The sequence below is a fragment of the Anabrus simplex genome, chromosome 1, assembly GCF_040414725.1.
Source record: "Anabrus simplex isolate iqAnaSimp1 chromosome 1, ASM4041472v1, whole genome shotgun sequence".
Lineage (NCBI taxonomy): Eukaryota > Metazoa > Arthropoda > Insecta > Orthoptera > Tettigoniidae > Anabrus > Anabrus simplex.
Window position 1 is genome coordinate 67,953,205 of NC_090265.1, and position 22,155 is coordinate 67,975,359.

Consider the following 22,155-nt stretch of genomic DNA (forward strand, 5'->3'; position numbering starts at 1 on the left):
ACCATTGGAAAGGGCAGGCAAAACAATATACTTTGAGAGGCATATCAAGACAAGTTATCTGACCTACTTATAATGAATGCTGCAGAGCAGCATGAATCCTGTAGTAATACATTAAAATTGATTTAACAGAAGTCGCTTCCTTCCTTCCTTCCTTCCTTCCTTCCTTCCTTCCTTTCATTCCTTCCTTCCTTCCTTCCTATTTAGAAGGAAGCATACAGAAGGGAGGGATCGAGATTCTTGCGACTTCGGAAGCAGGACGCAAACTTTGTGCTTATTGTGATAACTATATCATTCTCCACTGCTATTTACTGAAGAGAGTTAATAAACAAACTTTTGATTGAATATGGAAGTTAATGAAAACCCACCAAATGATGTGCTCAGCTTAATAGTAAAAATTTATGACATTTGTTTCGAAGTTAAAATTCAGGACAGTCCCACTTTTTTAGGTTGTAAATTAACCCTAACTGATGGGTATTGTGTATCCTACAGATAATTTAAATAACTTTTCATTTCACTAATTTAATAACAACAACGACAACGACACGTGGAAGCATGTTTGCTGGCTAGAGTGAAGAAGGGTTGGACTTTTCTCTGCCACTTTGGTTTCTGCAATAGAAATACTTGTTAGGACTCCACCCGCCCACTCACATTCTCGGACGAAAAGCTCAGCACGAACGAGACTTCTAGAGGATTAGTAACAGGTACATTCAAACACACAGAAAGTGTGTTGGCAATGGAATGTTACAAAACCTCTTCCCTGCCTAGGGCCAGTCCATTACCTGGTTGTAGCAATTCCCTTATGTTGATCGGCAGCTTACCCTTCTATTTGGTTTGCAGCGTCTAACGAAACCAAGATAGCTAAACAACCAAGTTACAAGGCAGTCCACTTCAACCGCTCACGTTCACTTTTTTTTCACTCCTCCCCTTTCACAGCTGACCCTTTTTCACAGTTTAGTGTCTATATGCCAGAATTTTCTTCAGGGAAATAATAGACGGGCTCATCAAAGGGCTGGTGTGGCCAACACATGCTAAGAAGGTTCCGAGAGCTTGAGATAAGAGAAAACCCTATTGGAAACTAGATGTATCGACACAATGCCTTTCTCTGGACTGTATTTTAATGTAGATTTTAGAACAGTACAATTTGTAAGTATAGGTATTTTGAGTGAATTTTCCCTTGTAACCCTTTCATGTTTTTTTAAACATCATTATTTTATTTCGTCCTCAAGAATAGCTACATCTAAAGAATTCTGAATTACTTATAAGTGAATCATTCAATTAAGTAATAATAATAATAATAATAATAATAATAATAATAATAATAATAATAATAATAATAATAATAATAATAATAATAATGAGGAGATAAGGAGAAGATGAAATCTGGTGTAGGCACATAGCCTACTCCTATCAAACAGCACACAGGGACATGTTCAAGGCTTAACGTCTTCATCCGACGGAGAGGTTTGGAATTGAACCCAGGCTATTGGCATGAAATCTAGTGATTAGAAATTCAATTTGATTTGAGAACTGGAAAAAATCCAAAGAAAAACAGCTCGATTTGTTCTGGGTGATTTACGACAAAAGAGTAGTGTTACAAAAATGTTGCAAAGTTTTGGGCTGGGAAGACTTGGGGGAAAGGAGACAAGCTGCTCAGTTAAGTGGTATGTTCCAAGCTGCCAGTGGACAGATGGCATGGAATGACATTAGTACGCGAACAAGTTTTAGTGGTGTTTTTAAAAGTAGGAGAGATCACAATATGTAGATAAAGTTGGAATTCAAGAGGACAAATTGGGGCAAATATTTATTTATAGGAAGGGGAGTTCGGGATTGGAATAATTTACAAAGGGAGATGTTCAATAAATTTCAAAATTCTTTGCAATTTTATATATTACAAGTTGCTTTATGTTGCACCGACACAGAGAGGTCATATGGTGACAATGGGATAGAAAGGGGCTAGGAGTGGGAAGGAGGCAACTGTTGCCTTAATAAGGTACAGTTTCAGCATTTGCCTGGTGTGAAAATAGGAAACCACAGAAAACCATCTTCAGGGCTCCGACAGTGGGGTTAGAACCCACTGTCTCCCGAATGCAAGGTCACAGCTGTGCGCCTCTAACCGCTCAGCCAACTCACTCGGTGCAATTATTTAAGAAAAGACTAGGTGTGATTGAATGATTGATTGATTGATTGATTGATTGATTGTGTTCCAGAGTTTTCATGGACCAACAGAGGTGAAGGAAAGTGCCGGGATGAATGGGTCTAATTACAATGTCAAGAAAAGAATTTAAAACTTAAACTAAAGGTTATATTTTTGAAAAAAAGTAACAAACTTAACAACTTTTTACTTAGTGAGATAACAATGCCGTTTCAGGTACAAAATAGAAGGAAAAAAATCCAAGATTTCAGAACTTTAATACTCTTGGGCTTCAAGCCCCTAGTTTTACAATTTTTGAGCTCCCAGCTCAAATTTACAAACGAGCACAAATTTGTTCAAAAGGCAGAAATCCCCTAAATTCATGGAGCACTTGCTCCCAAAATTCAACATCTAGCCTCCAAGAGGCATACAGTAATCTTACTTTGAAAAAGAGCTAAAAGGCTTTCAGTTTTCCAAGCCTATTCAAGGCAACACCAACTTACAAAATCTGGCCTCTGAAGGTACAACTGACAATAAGGAAAATTATTATACAGGGGTATTTAATACCCAACCTACTGGGCCTTCATGTAAAAGGAAAAACGGTTAAATAAATGGCCCAAACGCAAAATGAAAGGAGGCGGATGCTTGCACTCCTAGATATGAACACTTAAAACCTAAAGGGCACTAGGCCGATGAAACAGGGGCTATTCCCAAACTATGGAGGTGACTCGTATAAGAATAAATTAGAACAAAGGGATGAAAACCAGTTACAAAACGTAGTCACCTCAGACCAATATGGAGGGGAGCTCGAGAGGGTACATCACTCTCTATCCCCAATTTACAGAAAAGATTTTATGGAGTTATTACATAAGCCGGCAGGAAGTTACATTTTTAGAAAAGAAGGTTACATAGTTAAAGTTTCAGACCTTTCCCTCGGGTTAAACTGCGGAGCTAGCAAGAAATAAAGATGTTAAGTGGCCATTACCTTGTCGGTGTACTGCTGCCTGATGAAAGAGGTGCCGCCCGCCTCCTGCTTTGACACACACACTTAGTTAGATTGTTATCAAATGGCCAAGAGACGTGAAAATCCGCAGTTTATAAACCCTTGGGGAAAGTTCGAGACCATTCCAGATTAAACTAGCCACACCCTCTCACGTTTATTGGGTACTTTAAAAGTTACACTCAAAATCGAAGAAGAAGAAGAAGAAGAAGAAGAAGAAGAAGAAGAAGGCTGTGATGGGTTGAAAATTAATTACAGAAATTTGGGATTGGCTAGATTCAAAACTGGCGGAAAGAAAAGATAAATATTGCCAACCCAAAAACAAATGAGCATCAATTAGTAAAAAAAAACTTATGGATACAAAACTTCTTTAAATCAAAAGTTCTTTCACTTCGCACCAGGGTGCATGATCATAGTTTTTCCGCAGTGACATCTATGGAAGAATGTGCAAACTTCTTGATGAATGGTTAACAAAACAAGTAGAAATTCACACAGTCAAGGAAACTTCAAAATAACAAAATTCCATCAGATATTAGTGGTGACATCTAGTGAGTATGGTTTTAAGTAGGTCTAGTTTCAAGTTCACGGTTTCTCCAGTAGAGGAGTTCTTTTAGGCGCAAGATTTAAATGTGCAGCGTTGGGGTGTACCTCCCGGTAAAGATTGATTAATTGATTTATTGATTTATTGATTTTCATCAAGTGCATTTGTCATTTAGAATCTTCTGGTAAAATAGTATTCATGATAAGGTCAAGAAATGAGTTTTAAAGTGTTAAGCTTGCTCTATCCATGTCATTTGATCGACACATCTCAACAAATGTTTTAAAATTTGGTACCCACTTATCTTCAACTGTCAAGTTATCATTCTCAGCTGAGGAAATGTTGATATACTGTAATTCATACAACAGGCATATGTTGAAAGGCATGGTATTCTATTAAAGCCTGTTGCATGAAGCAAAAACTGGCATATATTTTCAACTTTTATGAAATCAGTGACATATTCCAGAAATTTTAGTTTTGTTGATATCTGTTCATGTTTAGCTCATAACACCAGTTCAGACACACACATTTTATGACAAAAAACCCCAGCTTCATCACACACATCTTTTATTGCGAACTATTGCCTGCAACTACAAATCACACACAGCTAGCTGTTCAAAGAATAAAAAAAACCAAGGTAGACAAGTTGACTCGATTTCTTCAAGGAATATTACACCTGAGTTACCAGCACATAACCGTAATGTAGATTTCTTACAACTAACACAAGATATATATGTATATTTATTTTTATGAGAAAATCACAGCATTCCAACACTGCCACCTTTTCTCAAAAAAGTAAGAAAGGACTACACTTCAACAAATTATCCCTTCATTGCAATCCTATAAGCCTACAGAATCTCTTAAGGTTGTTGCTTTATAAATTCTTTGTGAACAAGTCTGCAGCATTTCTCTCTGATGCTACATATACAAACTCAGTGAACCCTTTTTCTACTAGTTCTCTACATACATGATACATGTCAATATGTTTTGACCTTTCACTCACATAATCGTTTTTGCTTAATTTAATTGCTGCTGAATTGTCAGCAAAATATTTACAACTGTGTCCATAAACCTTTCCAGCCCTAGCTCTGATAGCAAATCTTTCATCCAAGTTAGCCTACTTCTCGAGATACTTCTGCCATTGCCATGTATTCAGCATCCATCATAGATCTAGCAATACAACTCTGGTTCTCACTATACTAAGACACTGCTCCACCTGCCACTGTGGTTTCATACCCACTCACTGATCTTCTTGACTCAGTATCTTCTCTCCAATCCGCATCACAGAATACTTGTACGGACTCTTCACAATTTTAAAAACATAACTTTAAATCTCTAGTGCCACATAGATATATCATGATATGCATCAGCTCTTTCCAATCTCTAATCTTAGGTTTTTGACCATTTTGGCTAACTTTACTTATCACAAATGCAATGTCAGGTCTAGTATTACTTGACAAATATAGCAAACATCCTACTGCACTGCGATAGATGGTACAATCAAATTCCTGCTCATCGTTTTCAGCTGTTGTATACCTGCTTGGTAAAATAGTCGTACTCGATTTACAGTCACTCATGGAAAATTCAGCAAGTAATTTGTCTATGTACAGACTTTGACTCAACATAATCCCTTCTTTTGTCTGTTCCATTTTAATTGACAGTACGTTTGTCGTTTTCCCTAGATCCTTAATTTCTAACTGGTCTGTCAACTTTATTTTAACAACCTCTTTGTTACCTATTACAATTATATCGTCAACATACAAACCGATGATACAACTTTCCTTTACATACACACATGATTCTTTGACACATCTCTTAAAAACTAGCCTTCTTATTATAACATCAACACAAGCATTCCAGTCTTTACTCGAATTTGGTAGTCCATAGATACTTTTCTTCAATTTACATACATACTGTGGTTTTGGACATCCTTTTCTACGAACAGTGTGGTTGTTCCATGTATACAGTACAACTGGTTTCACTATTTAAGTAAGCACTAGTTACATCTAGATGTTCTACAGTCCAATATGTACTGCAATGCCTATCAACAGTCTCATTGTTTTCCTCTGTATAACAGGACTAAATGTTTCATCATAACTAAGGTTCATCTGTCTCATTATAAAGACTGAGCTGTTTATTGCTCTACCCCCAACAAGTTTTTCAACGCTCCGGAAAGTATAATCGTGTGAACTTTTGACATGCAGCTTGATACTGCAATTTTAGCCAAGGACATTCTAACAATTTGTATGTTTGGACAGACACCTACAATGATATCATCTTTTTATGACTTTTAAGAGCAATCAGGATCCTGATTTTTCACCTTACAGGTTTGAGTTTGAGGCTGATGATGCCCTTAATATGGGCAAAACATGTCCCTTAACATTTTATAATAATATTTAATTTCTAAAAAGATCTCTTTATATTGAATGGGTGGATATAAAAATAATAACACTTGTAACATACTTTGTATTTAGGTGGTATGTTCCGAGCTGTCAGCGGAGAGATGGCGTGGAATGACATTAGTAGACGAATAAGTTTGAGTGGCGTTTATAAAAGTAGGAAAGATCACAATATGAAATTAAATTTGGAATTCAAGAGGACAAACTGGGGCAAATATTCATTTATAGGAAGGGGAGTTAGGGATAGGAATAACTTACCAAGGGAGATGTTTAATAAATTTCCAATTTCTTTGAAATCATTTGGGAAAAGGCTAGGAAAACAACAGATAGGGAATCTGCCACCTGGGCGACTGCCCTAAATGCAGATCAGTATTGATTGATCTTACCGCAGTTGAAGTACTTTTGGGTATTGAGACAATATTTATATACATGTCCCTGTTTACCACAATTGTAGCATCTATACCGTTTTCCTCGTCCCACGTCTTCTTTCTTGATATATCATTTCTGTTGCACAGCCATGGCTTGAGCTTCATCCTCCTCATGTTTTCCAGTGTCATAAGCCTTTCCTACATTTTTCTGAAGTTTCTTTCTGCTTTCCTCAGCGAGTAATCTAGCCTTCACCTTCGAGTTTGACAGTTTTGCCAAATCAGCTTCCGAGGAAGGTATACAACCTGCATATTCCTCTGTAAGATTTCCGATGATCATTCCTGCAACTTGTTGATCTTTACTCGTTCTCCTCCACAGTTGATTTATTTTTGTGAAGTATTCTTGTACATTCATGTCCTTGGGCTTCACAAAATGAGTTAACTGTTTCAAGGTCATAGCACCATTCACTAGCCCTCCGTCATTGCACAACTCGTCTAGTTTCTCCCATGCCTTTTTCGCTGATTCAATATCTGCAATGTCACTTTCAGAATTTTCTCCCACATATTTGAAAATATTTGCTAACGCGATCACATTGTTTCTTGCTCGTTGTTACGTTTCTGTCTGAGTCAATTGACAACCTGGTGTATCCTCATACCCTATAACTGATTGCCACACATCTTTCAACAACAGTTCTGTTTCACCTTCAATGCCCACGAAAAAGATTTCTCCACTGTAAGCTTAGCCACATTCCGATTTAGTGTTTCTTCCCCGGTCCACGAGGTCGCCATTTTTTCCCGTTAATAATGTCACAACTCGCTTCATCTGTTAATTCTTGTTACTCCATTTTATCTCATATTGTCCGGAATGTACTGCAGCGCTCTGGCACTCTGGGCCCATAACCTGTTGATATCTCTTCAATTTTAGCTCATAACACCAGTTGAGGCAAACAAATTTTAGGACAAAAACACCAGTTTCATCACACACATTTTTTGTTGTGAACTGTTGCCCACAACTAAAAATCACACACAGCTAGCAGTTCAAAGAATAAGAAAACAAGGTAGATAAATCGACTCAATTTCTTCAAGGAATGATACACCTCAGTTACCAACACACAACTTTAATGTAGATTTCTTACAACTAACACAAGATTGTATATGTATGATATTATTTATTTTTATGAGAAAATCACAGCATTCCAACAAGTTTTATACCAGTCAGCTATACTTTGGCTTTGAAGAACAATTACTTTGGGGATTTCTTATAAATTTATCAGCAACAGTCATCTAAACAAATGTGATATGGTGAGAGCTTGTTTCAAAATTATTGTTGTTAAAAAGGAGGTAATAAATTGCTTCCGAAAGTACTCATTATCTTTCTCTTGTCAGTGAAAATACTTCTGGCCTTTCTTATTTGACAGTATACTTCAACTCATTTTCTTTCTCTAGGACTTTATCGTCGACCATCTTTCTTGGATGATCTTTGCTTCCTCATTGACTGGTGGATGTTCTAATTGACCATCAATAAAGACCAGTTATTGAAGGTACTTCTGACCTTTATGTAGTGCATAATTTCATGGCATATACACTTCAGAATGGCATCTCATTAAGCTGGCACTTAAATTGCACTCAGTAAACTGTTGATGTAGAGTATTGTGTCCTGTTGAAACTCTGGTCATAAATATTTTCAAATTGATTTTAAAAGCATTATTTTTGTTACTGTACATACCTGTTGCTTAGATTTTTTTAAAATGATAATACTATTAGTTTGATAGTGTAGACTTAAGAGAGACATTAAGTGTCAAGATTTTGTCCCATTGAAATTCTTTAGTGTCACAAGCCAATGAGATAGTTTTCACATTTAAACACCCTCAAACACCAGGAAACTCAGCTGAGGAATTGAATTGGTTATCTTCAGCAAATAACCAACTACATCAGTGAGGTCAGTTGTTTGCACTTGATCATTTACAAAGTCTGATTTGAAACATAGAGGTAGAAATGTTTCTTTATGGAGAATTAAGAAACCACAAAAAATTTGCATATACGTTCATATCTTTCATCCTGTGGTCTATTATTTTTCAAGTTAAATAACCTTAGTTTCAATATTTTCTGTCGACTGTTAGCATTGTGGCCTCTTCTACTTCAGTATTTCTTGCCTTGAAATATTTAACTATTTAGTTATTTACAGGCATTTATGCTTCTCTTGCCTTCTATTTTAATCTCCATCCATTCAAACCCATTGCTGTATCTAAATACGGTACTAAATGATGAAGGGAAAGTTTGACTTGAATAATTTCCTCCTTGTAATAACACCTGAATCTCACTACATTAGGTACTTTTTACATATGGAACACCTTGAGGTAGATAATCAGTAGAAGTACACATTATTTTTAAAGTACCACATCTGCTAAGGAGTCGGAATGAATCAGGTGCAGGCTACATGACAGCAGACTCGAGGTCAGGGGAAAGCTTAAGCTGTGGATAGGCGAGATAGAAGTAGCCAATGAAAAAGCTTTATTTGAACGGCCACATGACCCAATGACGTACACATCGTCCAATCCCAACTTAGTGACTAATACAGCTGATTATAATCACATGGTTAACAATCGTAAGTTCTAGAAATAAACCTGAAAATTGTAACAGAATATATTACAGTATTTTCCTTCTGGGAAATATTTCATATACTGGTATATGAAAACATTCTTCTGCTTAGGTTTGACAAGAAGAAGGGCATCTAGCCACAAATCGGGGCCAAATCCGCATGTGCGACACAGTTCACATCTGCAATTCCACCAATGTAGTGGATGATGATGATGATGATGTACACAATATCAGATTTTTGACGTAAAGGAATACAATGCACTATAATACAGGGACATTTTTTTATCTATTCAGGGGATTGACACTCACTCAGTCATGTGCGCTGCAAGCCTCTCTCCCGCCAAGCACTTTGCCGTTATGCAGCCAGGCTTAACCGGCAGTGAGTCATAGTTTTTTCGCACAAGATCTCCTGTACTTTATGAAGGTATTATGAATATATACAGACCAACATAATGAAAATTGCATTGGAACAACACACTGAGCATTAAACACGTGAACACTTGACTAAACTGAACCTTACGCTGATAAAGCTCTCAGCAGACTGTGAAGGAGGGGAACTTCTGGCACCGAGAAGTGGATCAGGGCGAAGTACTTGGTGGGAGATAGGCTTGCAGTGCAACGAGCGACAATCCCCTGAATAGGTAAAAAAATGTCCCTGTAGCATCGTAGTACTACAGAACACAAAAAAAAAAGATGATATTCATTAGTTAAAGAATTAAAAACAGACTATGCTTATGAATGAAATCAGACATAATTGGGCAGAGTCAAATAAGGCTCTTTTACCATTACTGTTCAATTTATTTTACAGGGATTGTTTGCTCTAAGCTGGAGTGATAAATGAACTAGACCACCAACTAAAATTTAAATTTGTTACGTGGTTTCCAGTTTCCTTATATCTTTTTGTTCCAGATATTGTTTTATTATTAGTGATGTTACCATTCTCCTTACATTTCTGCCTAGCGTCAACATTTTAACCATATATTTCAGCAGCCTATGTTTATGGTGAGGTCTACAGCATAAGCCCAGTTGTTGTATCTTACCCTTTTAGTTTATACTTTACTACTAATCCATGTAAAATAAAATAAAAATGGCAAAAGAATCAACGCCTCACAATTACTTTTAAAATGTATCTTGTTTTCTGTTTTTCTGTATACTTTGTCCTCAGAGGCAATCTCCAGTTGGGGGAAAAAAAAAAAAAAAAAAAAAAAAAAAAAAAAAAAAAAAAAAAAAAAAAAAAAAAAAAAAAAAAAATACTGTAGTGCCAGTTAGGTACATAAACAGTTCTGATTTCAGGTAAGTCAGATTGTTCATACGGCTCTCCACGCCTGATTGGTCACAGACAAACACATCCTGTATCCGAAGCCCAATAGAGTTTAGTTGACACGCAGCCAGTGAAGTGCAATGATGTGGCATGTTAACTTGTGAAACCTGCCTTGCTGATGGATGGGTATGAGCTGGATACCAACAATTGTTGCCAGTTGAGAGTACCTGGGGAATTGGTCAACATCTGCATGTGTTGGCTAAAATCCATCTAGGTACAGCATGTATGTTAGCCACAAGAGGAACACATGCTTAGAGACTTGGGGACAGGACCAACCCGATGGACAACAGTGTGGGAGAATTGCTGCATCATCTGGATGTCCTGGACAGACCTTCAAGCAACAGCAGCAGAAATATGAGCTATTGTGGCACCACGTGCTACACAACAAACAATTATTAGTAATCATTTGAGTGCAGCTGGCTTATGATCCTATATCCCTGCAGCAAGTGTTGCACTGATTCCACAACATCAATGTGGAGGTTGTCTTTATGTCGGGAATGGTCACGCTGGGCCGATGAATGGCATGGCATAAAAGGCATCTTTACTGATTTACTCTTGTGTTTTGGCCACAATGATCATTGCAATCATGTCCGCTGGCGTTCTGGGGTGAGGAGTCACACTGATCTCATTGTTGAGAGGCATTTGGGACCAGTCTCGGCATTACAGTCTAGCAAGCTGTTGACTTTCATGTGATATCACGATTAGTTCTTGTTGAGGGCACAATGGTTACTTGATGGTATGTGGACAAGATTGTCAATCCAGTGGTTGTACCTCTGATGATGACCATTGCAAAAGGGACCTTGCCTGCCCTCACATTGTAGACATCTTTGGGGAGCTCTGAACCATTATGCTTTTACAGTGGCCCACCAAGTCCCCAAACATAACCCCTACTGAGCATGTGTGGAACATTCCTCTCAACCACCTCAGACTGCGGATAAACTGACCCCAATATAAATATACCATTATTGGACATTGAATTTTCCAGCTAACTAATTCTTGGTTGCCAGCATTTTTCCCCTGTGTGCTAAGTTGGGCTCATCAGTTGGTACGTAGCAAACCCACCAAAACGCATGGTTAGTGCATACCGTGGAGCCCACTGCGTGGGCTACTTGGAGCACCGGCAGTGCCAATGCACTATGAGAGACTTTATCTCATTACCAAAAATTGATGCCTGCTTGGCCATCAGATGATATAGATGTTGATTCCCATAGGGAACCTGAAATATTTGTCCCAAATGAGTAAATTTATAATATCAATATAAATGGTCCGTTTATGCCTTTGCTGTGTTTACAGTGCACTATGTCTTCTGGTATGGGCTAGAGTAATTTTGTTACTTCAATTGATCTGTCTCTGTCTTATCCTTGGCTTTGACAATATGAAAGTGACTGATGAGCGATGCTAGTAATGCCATTCCCTGTGCAGCCAGTCCGTGCTATGAATGGTGTGAAAACATTGCTTATAGGGTTGGTTGGTGCATGCATTTCAGTGGGCCTGGCAGACTGATATGTAATAGCAACTTCTGGCTCAGTGAGGAAAGCAACGGAAAACTACCTCACTCCTCATTTGCCTAGTACGCCTCTTCAGTGATGCCTAGGCCATTTATGACAGCTGATGGCAGAGCTGTTGAGGATCCAACCAGCCTTAGGGCCGAAGACGGAACATACATATGTGGTCCGTTATTGGACATTATAAATTTTCCAGCTAACTCATTCCTGGTTGCCAGCATTTCGCCCCCGTGTGCTAAGTTGGGCTCATCAGTTGGTACTTAGCACACCCACCAAGATGCATGGCTACTGCATACCGTGGAGGCCACTGCGTAGGCTACTTGGAGTCACCGGAAGTGCCAATGGGAATCAACATCTTTATCATCTGATAGCCAGGCAGGCATCAATTAATTTTTGAAAATGAGAAAATGAATGTATATACACATAGTACATGATACTGCCGGTGGCTCCAAGTAGCCTACTCACTGGCCTCCATGGTATGCACTTGGTGAGTGTGCTAGATACCAACTGATGAGCCCAACTTAGCACACGGGGGTGAAACGCTAGCAACCAGGAATGAGTTAGTTGGAAAATTTATAATGCCCAATAACGGACCATTTATATTGGTATTATAAATTTATTCATTCGGGACAAATATTTCAGGTTTCCTATGGAAATAAACATCTATATCATAAACTGACCCCTACGGTGCAGCAAGCAAGGGCTGCAATTCCACCTTATCTACTCCACTGTGCAGAGGCCACAGCAATGTATTGCAGCTTAGGGTGGGCAACTATTTACTGACCTGTGTCCACATGTGCACACAGAGGCACCTGAACAAGTTAACACATCACTGCCTGACACCTGTCCACCATCCACTTGGGGTGTTGTCATCATGCTGCAATTTCCATTTTCCCTAGTGTACACACACAATATGTTATTGTTGTTTGGGTCGTCAGTCCATAGACTGGTTTGATGCAGCTTCCATGCCACCCTTTTCTATGTAACTGCTACATCCTACAATTACTCTAATCTGTTTAATATATAAGTAATAATAATAATAATAATAATAATAATAATAATAATAATAATAATAATAATAACGTAAATGTTTCCACCTTTTCAATACAATATATTCACAAAATTACAAAATTATACGGTACTAGTTTCGACCCATCTAGGGGTCATCATCAGCCGTATTGGAGCAAAGATCATTTGTGGCGAAATCCTAAGACAATATTATTTTAAAGAATAACAAGTGAAATGAGATGTTATGGTAATAGTTAATAATACAAGGAATATACATACTAAGAGGTTTTTAACAAAGAATAAAGTATAAATGGGGTGTTGTAAAAATTATAATCATGGAAATCAGTAAGTTCTTGTATTGAAATGAAATATGGCTTAGGAAGAGAGCTTAAGGTGGGGCTGAAGGGTGCGGGAGAAAGTGTAATTGTCTTGGAAAAGTACCTTTGATTAAATTTAGGATTGAGTTTAGGTTGGCTGCATTATTGTTTCTGAGGAAAGTGATAAATAGATCGAAGAGTATGTTGGGTTTCTCTGAGATTTCATTGAGATTGTGACTGGCATTAAAGTATTGGTCTAGGTGTATGTAGTAATTTTCCATTATGTTCAGTAAAGGGCCCTTGTTTGCTAATACGAAGATGTCCATGTCTTGTTCAATATTGGTGAAATTATGGTTATAATCTTGCATGTGTTGGCCGATGGCTGAAAACTTGTTGTATTTTATTGCGTTAGTGTGCTCGTGGTATCTGATAATGAAGTTTCTCCCGGTTTGCCCGATGTAGGTTTTTTTACAGGTGGTACATTTGATCCTATAAACTCCTGATTTTAAAAAACTGCTGGTCTTGTTGATGTTTATAGGATCAAATGTACCACCTGTAAAAAAAACCTACATCGGGCAAACCAGGAGAAACTTCATTATCAGATACCACGAGCACACTAACGCAATAAAATACAACAAGTTTTCAGCCATCGGCCAACACATGCAAGATTATAACCATAATTTCACCAATATTGAACAAGACATGGACATCCTCGTATTAACAAACAAGGGCCCTTTACTGAACATAATGGAAAATTACTACATACACCTAGACCAATACTTTAATGCCAGTCACAATCTCAATGAAATCTCAGAGAAACCCAACATACTCTTCGATCTATTTATCACTTTCCTCAGAAACAATAATGCAGCCAACCTAAACTCAATCCTAAATTTAATCAAAGGTACTTTTCCAAGACAATTACACTTTCTCCCGCACCCTTCAGCCCCACCTTAAGCCCTCTTCCTAAGCCATATTTCATTTCAATACAAGAACTTACTGATTTCCATGATTATAATTTTTACAACACCCCATTTATACTTTATTCTTTGTTAAAAACCTCTTAGTATGTATATTCCTTGTATTATTAACTATTACCATAACATCTCATTTCACTTGTTATTCTTTAAAATAATATTGTCTTAGGATTTCGCCACAAATGATCTTTGCTCCAATACGGCTGATGATGACCCCTAGATGGGTCGAAACTAGTACCGTATAATTTTGTAATTTTGTGAATATATTGTATTGAAAAGGTGGAAACATTTACGTTATTATTATTATTACTTATATATTATTCTCAGTTCAATACGGACCAAAAACATGAAATTCATAACCATCTAATCTGTTTGTCATACTCTAGCCAGTTTTACTGCATACACTTCCCTAAAAAACTAGCTGAACAAGTTCTGGGTGTCTTAAGATGTGTCCTGTCATTCTGTCTCTTCTGCTGGTCAAATTTTGCCAAATCTTTCTCCTCTCACCAATTTGATTCATTATCTCTTCATTTGGGATTTGATCTACTCATCTCACCTTCAGCATTCTTCTGTAACACCACATTTCAAAAGCTTCTATTCTCTTTCTTCCTGAGCTAGTTATCGTCCAGGTTTCACTTCCATACATTGTCAAGAAAGTAGGTGAATTTTGTTACTTAGATAGCCAAACAACCAATAATGGCAGAAGTAAGGAAGATATAAAATAAAGACTAGCCATGCAAGAAATAACTGGTGCTGAAAGTAGTAGACGTTTCTAAAATGTGGTGTTACAGAAGAGCTGAAGATGAAATGAGTAGATCTGACTGCATACATAGAGATACTGAATCAGGTTGCTCGGAGGAGAAACATTGGGCAAAATTTAACTAGATGAAGAGAGATATTGATAGGACACAATTTAAGACACCCTGGACTTGGTTTGAGTGGACTGTAGGAAATAAGAGAGATGTTTTTTTTTTTTTGCTTTACATCGCACCGACACAGATAGGTCTTATGGCGACGACGGGATAGGAAATGCCTAGGAGTTGGAAGGAAGCGTCCGTGGCCTTAATTAAGGTACAGCCCCAGCATTTGCCTGGCGTGAAAATGGGAAACCACAGAAAACCATCTTCAGGGCTGTTGACAGTGGGATTAAGAAAGGTGTGGTATAATAAATAGATTAGAGCAGATGTAGTATGCAATAGCTGCATGGAGATGAAGAGGTTACAATGGGATAGGGTGGCATGGAGTTCTGCATTAAACCTCTGTATGGACTCATGGCCAACATTGATTTTAAAGTCTATTCTTCCTATTGTCTTTATCTGGCTGGTACTGATGTAGATTACATGTGTCATTCGGAATGAAGTTTACTGAAGTTCTTTTTTATTCTGTAGGTGACTCAAGGCAAGGATGGTGACTTGGGACGGGAGCGCTATAAGGATTTCACTTTTGACCATTCTTACTGGTCATTCGACTCTTCAGATCATCATTATGCTTCTCAAGAAGAAGTAAGTATTTTATCCAACTTTATCCAATTTTATGCACTTTTGGCATCTGATATTGAAATAAATCATTAACGGGTTGATGAAATGGAAGGAAATGAATGTGGCCTAGCCTTCATCTTTGCATGTTGTCACTGCTATGAGCAACACTATGTGCCCAATGGTAAACACAGTAAGTCGACTGCCATTGTCATGAGATTGTCATAGAAAGGGTTTAATATTGGATAGCCAGATAGTCGGTTGTTCTCATGAGGATGGTTCAACCCTGCCTCAGACCTACATACTTAAGAAGAATCCTAAACTGAACTCAGAGTCAAACTGCAGACTACCCAGGCAATGTCAGAAATTCTTAATAGCTACTTCCAATTGACAGTCATAATTAAAGGTACTCATTTTCATGTTATAAAAATGCAGTTTGTTATTTACTGGGTTATATGTTTTGAGAACAAGATACAAAATTTTGTTTTCTTTGTGTTGTGAAATACATCATGGAATTGCAAAAAATTTGTAGAGTCTTGTAATTATGTTCTAGTTTGTAACTGTGAGCCACCACTAAATAGTCTAGTAAATGATTATAAGAATTGTGATGCCAAGAATATAATTTGCCTTTTTAAACACAGCTTTGAGTTGCGACCCTTCTTGCATTGAGGTTACTAGATGTACATAAATCTCTGGTGCGTCCTGAAATCATTAAGACTTAAAAAATCATGGGGCTCTGTATAACAGTTAGCTTCAGAAATATTTTGGTGAATCCTGCCAACATTAAAAAAAAAACATAATCTGGAATATGAGTCTAATGAAGTCCACTTCCATTCAAGTGATCAGCATCTCTTTAAGAACTATATGGTTAATAAACTGACTTCTCTAAAGCACCATAAATTTTAATGGGATACTCTAAGAAAGAAAAATAAATAAATAAATAAATGGATCCTGTAACAAGCAGAGTTGGATTTTTAGCTGTCCCTCTGTAGACAGTAGAACCCCATTTATCCAAAATTTTTCGGATGACACATGGTAAATACTTTCGGAAGTTGAATGTCAAAATAAAAATGCATAAACTCTGTTAAGCAAAGGCTCATACTGTATATTAACGTTAAACTGTTTACATAATGTCACTCATTGTATAAAATCAATGATTTTCTTCTGAATTTTCTTGGTGCAGCGCTGTCGTGCAGTTATGTCACGCCACCGTTTAATCAACAGTACATCAGGTGGTGTAGATTAATTGCTTTGTTGCACAAAGTGCAAAGCAATCTGAAATAATTAAACCTTTTTTTTGTTACTACTGAACTGAATACTGTATACAGTAATTTTATTACAGTTCTGTAATTAAAGCATGTGGTACTGTATTTTAATAAAATTTCAAAATCAATCTTACCTCCAATGCATTAAATCCATCATCTGCTGTAGCTCGATTCTCAGAACTGCTATTGTCAAGGTTGGAATTATCTGCATAATCTTCATGATGAATAATACAGTAATAATACAGTAATAATAATAATAATAATAATAATAATAATAATAATAATAATAATAATAATAATAATAATAATAATAATAATAATTCCTGCTTGTTCAAGAAAAATGTATCATGGAATGAACTAGAGGGTAAGAAACTGTTTTGTTTTATGCAACACGTGCATTCTTGCATAAGTCATAAGTATTGAGTAGGTGGAATAAAACTTTGTTAATTAAATTATATGTAATCTTAATTCAATACGGAACCAAAAATGAAATTCATAACCTTGGATAAGTCATAATATAGAAATAGGGTTTGCCTAGTAGCTCTCAGCACATATAGCAAGAGAATGACTAACATCGACAACTAAGAACGAGAGGGTAAAAACAAAATATTAAAATAAAATTTTGGCAGAGCATTTCGGTTAAGCGAAGTTCGGTTAAGCGGGGTTCTACTGTACTATGTTTTGATGTATTATAAATATTTAGATACAGTAAAACTTGTTTTATGTGTTTCACACGTGTATTTTTTAATGCTTTTTATGCTTCGTCCCCTGTTATTGTATTTTGAATATACTTTTTACAATTATTCCTTTTTTACACTTATGTGGTCATTTTTTAAGTCTCTGGAGATTTAGAACTTCAGTTATACATTAAATTATTAATTTTTATTTACATTGCATTTGTTGCAAAAAACGTATATTAGAATGCAAATATTTTCTACAGACTGCTTTTCAAGAGGATGAAGTTGTAGCTTGTCTGAATAGCAACCATGAAGAAAGGTATTGGTGGAATCTCTTCACTGCTCAGTAAGTGCCAGTCTCGGCATCAGTAAGCTTGTTGCTATTGTTTGTTATCATTAATTACAGTGAATCACTACAGCATGAGTGGTAGGAAAAGAAAGTGCATTACCATCACTGGGAAGCTGAATATATTAATACTATAGTTGTGAAGGAAAATGGCGATAAGAAATTAGTAAATATTGCCAAGGAATTAGGTATTGCTTTGTCCACCCTTTATTCTATTGTGGTGAAAGCAACAGAGTCGTAGAAAGTACGCATGTATTCGGTGTGCCCAACAATGAATGGTAAGAGATTCAAGGCAGGAAACATTAACTCCTTAAAGACTGTTTATTGTGGTGGTTCCAACAGCACAGAGCAGAAAATATTCCCATTAATGGGCCTGTGCATAATGAAAAAGCAACTAAACTAATGACCAGACTTGGTATAGAAGATTATCATGCCTCATTGGACTGGATTAGCAGCAAGCATGTGTGTGGTGAAAGTAAGAATGTCGACATTAATAATGCACGTGAGGGGAAAGGAAGTAGTTTGAAGAAATTGACATCCCATTATGCCCACAAAGGCACATTTTTATACCAGTGAGACAGCACTTGACTTTAATTTAATGCCCGACTGAACAAGGGCATTTAAAGGTGAGAATTATCTTGGTAGGAAGTGCAGTAAAGAATGTGTGGCAGTGTTGTTATGCACAAATAGTGATGGAACAGGAAAGCTGCCTGCTTTAATTATAGGAAAATTTGCAAAGCTGTGAAGTTTTAAAAACTTTGCAACACTTCTATGAGCAACAAGAACTCGTAGATCACAATGAAGGAGTTTGAAGATTGATTGAGAGGAGTGGGTGCAAAATGTAGGAAGATTTTCCTGCTTGTTAATAGATGTACAATGCACCCTCCTGATAAATCATACCTGTGAGAAATTTGACTAGAATGTTTGCCTGCAAATTGCACCAGTGAACTGCAACCACTGGTCCTTGGGATCATACGCAATTTTAAGTTGCACTATCGCAAGATATTGGTGCAACACCCCCATGTATCCACTGCATAGATATAGGAAAGAACAATGCAGTGAAGATTCACATTTTACAGGTAAGATTTTTGTTTTCCTTCCTGGTAACCAATGATGCGGTAGCCACACTTGTATGGTATCCTTTCACACACAATGTTTGTCTTTTCTCCTTTTTTTTTTTTTTGACATTAGTAACTGTAGTTTCAAAATGTAACACTTGAAACTCTTGAATAGAGAATGCAGTACATTGTGGATACTTGGCAGTGAGTATTGCATTTAACATACGCAACTGTTTTTGTAAAATGGGATTGACTGATTGCGAAGACTCGGGCGATGAAGATAATGATGATACTCTCAGTGGTGATGAAGAATGGGTCAGTTTAGGAGAACGGGCATTGTTTGATGAGTACATATAATTTGACAAGAACATCATTACTATGGAACCCGTGACCATGTGCAAAATTGCTGAAGGCATTCAGTAGGAGTTGAGAGACAAAGATGATGATGATGGTGGTGTGTTTTAATGAGGTTGTTAGCACCCTTGAAACTATCAAGCGTTATGTAATGCACCATCATGTATCTGATGGAGTAATCAAAGAGTTATCATGATTTGAGACCCTAGTTTATGTTGTAGCAGCAGATAATAACTAACAGTCTAAAATAACTGATTTATTCTTGTAGTTTAATACAAAATTTTGCTCAATGTACTAGGTATATTGTAAATTTATATTACCCCAAAAATGTAATTATCAATGAGAAACACTCCTGTGTTTTTTCTCTATATACTGTAGGCATACTTTCAGTGAAACTTTACTGTAGTAAGAGAATCAGAAGAAAGGTAGAACAGTATAATTATATTTGTTTGTTTTGGCATAATTCATTGTTCAGTACTAAAGCCACAGATCCAAAACAGGTGCAGATAGGCACATAAGTGAACGATTAATGTAAATTGATTTGTTTAGTGTTGGAATTATTGGTAGAATTTAATGTTTCAGTACAGTTACTATTTGGCATTCATTCATTCATTCATTCATTCATTCATTCATTCATTCATTCATTCATTCATTCAATCATTCATTCATTCCTCTCCCCTTCACCACTGATCTACATGTAGGTCTGTTGCCCAGGTGCCCAGTTGTTTACCAGTCTTTTCTTTTTTAATAATTTCAAAGAAGTTGGAAATTTGTTGAATGTCTCCCAATCCTTCCAATCCCTAATTCATCTTGCTATAAATGAACATTTGCCCCAATTTGTCATCTTAAATTCCAACTTTATCTTAATATTGTAATGTGACGGGTTAGTAAAGTGATAAATAAGGACACAACTAGTAGCATTTTACTTTAAGACTTTTATTTAACTGCTGTTACTGTTGCACTAATTTGAGGAAGATGCCAGAAAACCACCTCAATTAATACCCCCCTCCCCTGGATATTATGATTGGATCACAGCCATGATTGGCCTTGCCAAAAGGCAGATCAACCTGCGATGATGATGACTGTTACACTAATAATGGGCGTATGGCCTCCGGAGAGGCCTGGTGCAGGTCTCTCTTCTAGTAGACGGCTTATAGGTGACCTGTATGTCTGTGAGGATGGGGCTCTACTTAAGTTGATTTATAATGATGAAGACACTGCACACACCCAGCCGCTTAACCAGACAAATTAACCAATTGAGGTTAAAATCCTCGGCCCAGCTGGGAATCGAACCCAGGAGCCCTGGACCCTTTAGCCGTGGAGCTGAGCTACTATTACACTAACACAGTTGCACAAGTTCGACAGTTTACATTCTCTACTCATACTAACATAGGTTTCTCAGTTTTGCACTTAACAGTACTCCACATTATGAAGTCTCACTAGTATACAGTTATGGATTACACAGTTTTAGTCATTCATGTCCTGCACTGTCTGTCGGCTACAAGCCTCAGGACTCGCTCATCTGTCATACACTCCAGCAGGCATCATTCAATTACACATGCTGGTCTTCCATGCTGTCTCGGTGCCCACAGACTGCAGACAGAGACAGAACTCGCACCGGAGCCGAATACAACTTTATGCCAGGCACTCAACTGGAACACAACTCCAACTGAACTTCACAGCTGTACACACACAGTACTTGATACTCAACAGCGACGGCTTCTCAACACCCCGACACAGACATGGAGCCAACACTGAACTGAACTTGATTTAACGATTGCCTGTCTGCCTTATATAGGCAGGCTGGCTTCTCGAGATATTTCCCAAGAGGGGAGTCGTGATGATGATGATGATGATGATGATGATGATGATGCCTCTTGTTTAAAGGGGCCTAACATCTAGATCATTGGCCTGAGAGGGGAGTCTTCAGAATATTCCAGGGAGTGGATCCATCCAGAACACACTCAGTGCCAAACCTTCCGGTCTAGTGATCCTGGGCCTCCTAGTAACAAATAAAATAATTATTCCTTGAATTGGAATGTTTTATATTTCCACCATTCAATACTTAGTAAGATATAAAGATAATATATGTATATGAAATAATTCATTTCATTAGCTGAAGGAGATCTCATGTATATGTATTTATATCTTACTATGTAGTGAATGCTGGAGATAAAAAACATTCCAATTAAAGGAATAATTTATTTTAGTAGTTAAAAGTCAATATGGAACAAACATGATAATTCATCAGTTGCCTCTAGTAACGTTAGACAGAGAGACTGGTATATCCCACTGCAAGTCCCTCCTTCCTGAGGTGAATATGTGGGCGGTAGCCAACAGCCCAGCCAAGACGTCAGTTGCTCGCGGGCGGGACTAGACCTAGGCATTAATACCTAGGTATTAATATAAGAAAAGATCTTCATTGGGGTAATCACATAAATATGATTGTAAATAAAGGGTACAGATCTCTGCACATGGTTATGAGGGTATTTAGGCGTTGTAGTAAGGATACATAGGAGAGAGCATATTTGTCTCTGGTGAGACCCCAACTAGAGTACAGTTCCAGTGTATGGGACCCACACCAGGATTACTTGATTCTGGAACTGGAAAAAATCCAAAGAAAAGCAGCTCGATTTGTTCTGGGTGATTTCCGACAAAAGAGTAGCGTTACAATAATGTTGCAAAGTTTGGGCTGGGAAGACTTGGGAGAAAGGAGACGAGCTGCTCGACTAAGTGGTATGTTCCGAGCTGTCAGTGGAGAGATGGCGTGGGAGGGCATCGGTAGATGAATAAGTTCGAGTGGTGTCTTTAAAAGTAGGAA

At 37.4% G+C, this 22,155-nt stretch overlaps 1 protein-coding gene across 1 annotated transcript in view; it reads left to right on the plus strand.

The window, feature by feature from the left end:
* Window positions 1-22,155, plus strand: part of Klp98A (kinesin-like protein 98A) — a 471,801-nt gene that overhangs the window by 215,283 nt on the left and 234,363 nt on the right. The window contains exon 3 of the mRNA XM_067156284.2: window positions 15,548-15,661. Within this exon, the coding sequence (XP_067012385.2) occupies window positions 15,548-15,661 (114 nt within the window). The remainder of the gene's footprint in view (window positions 1-15,547; window positions 15,662-22,155) is intronic.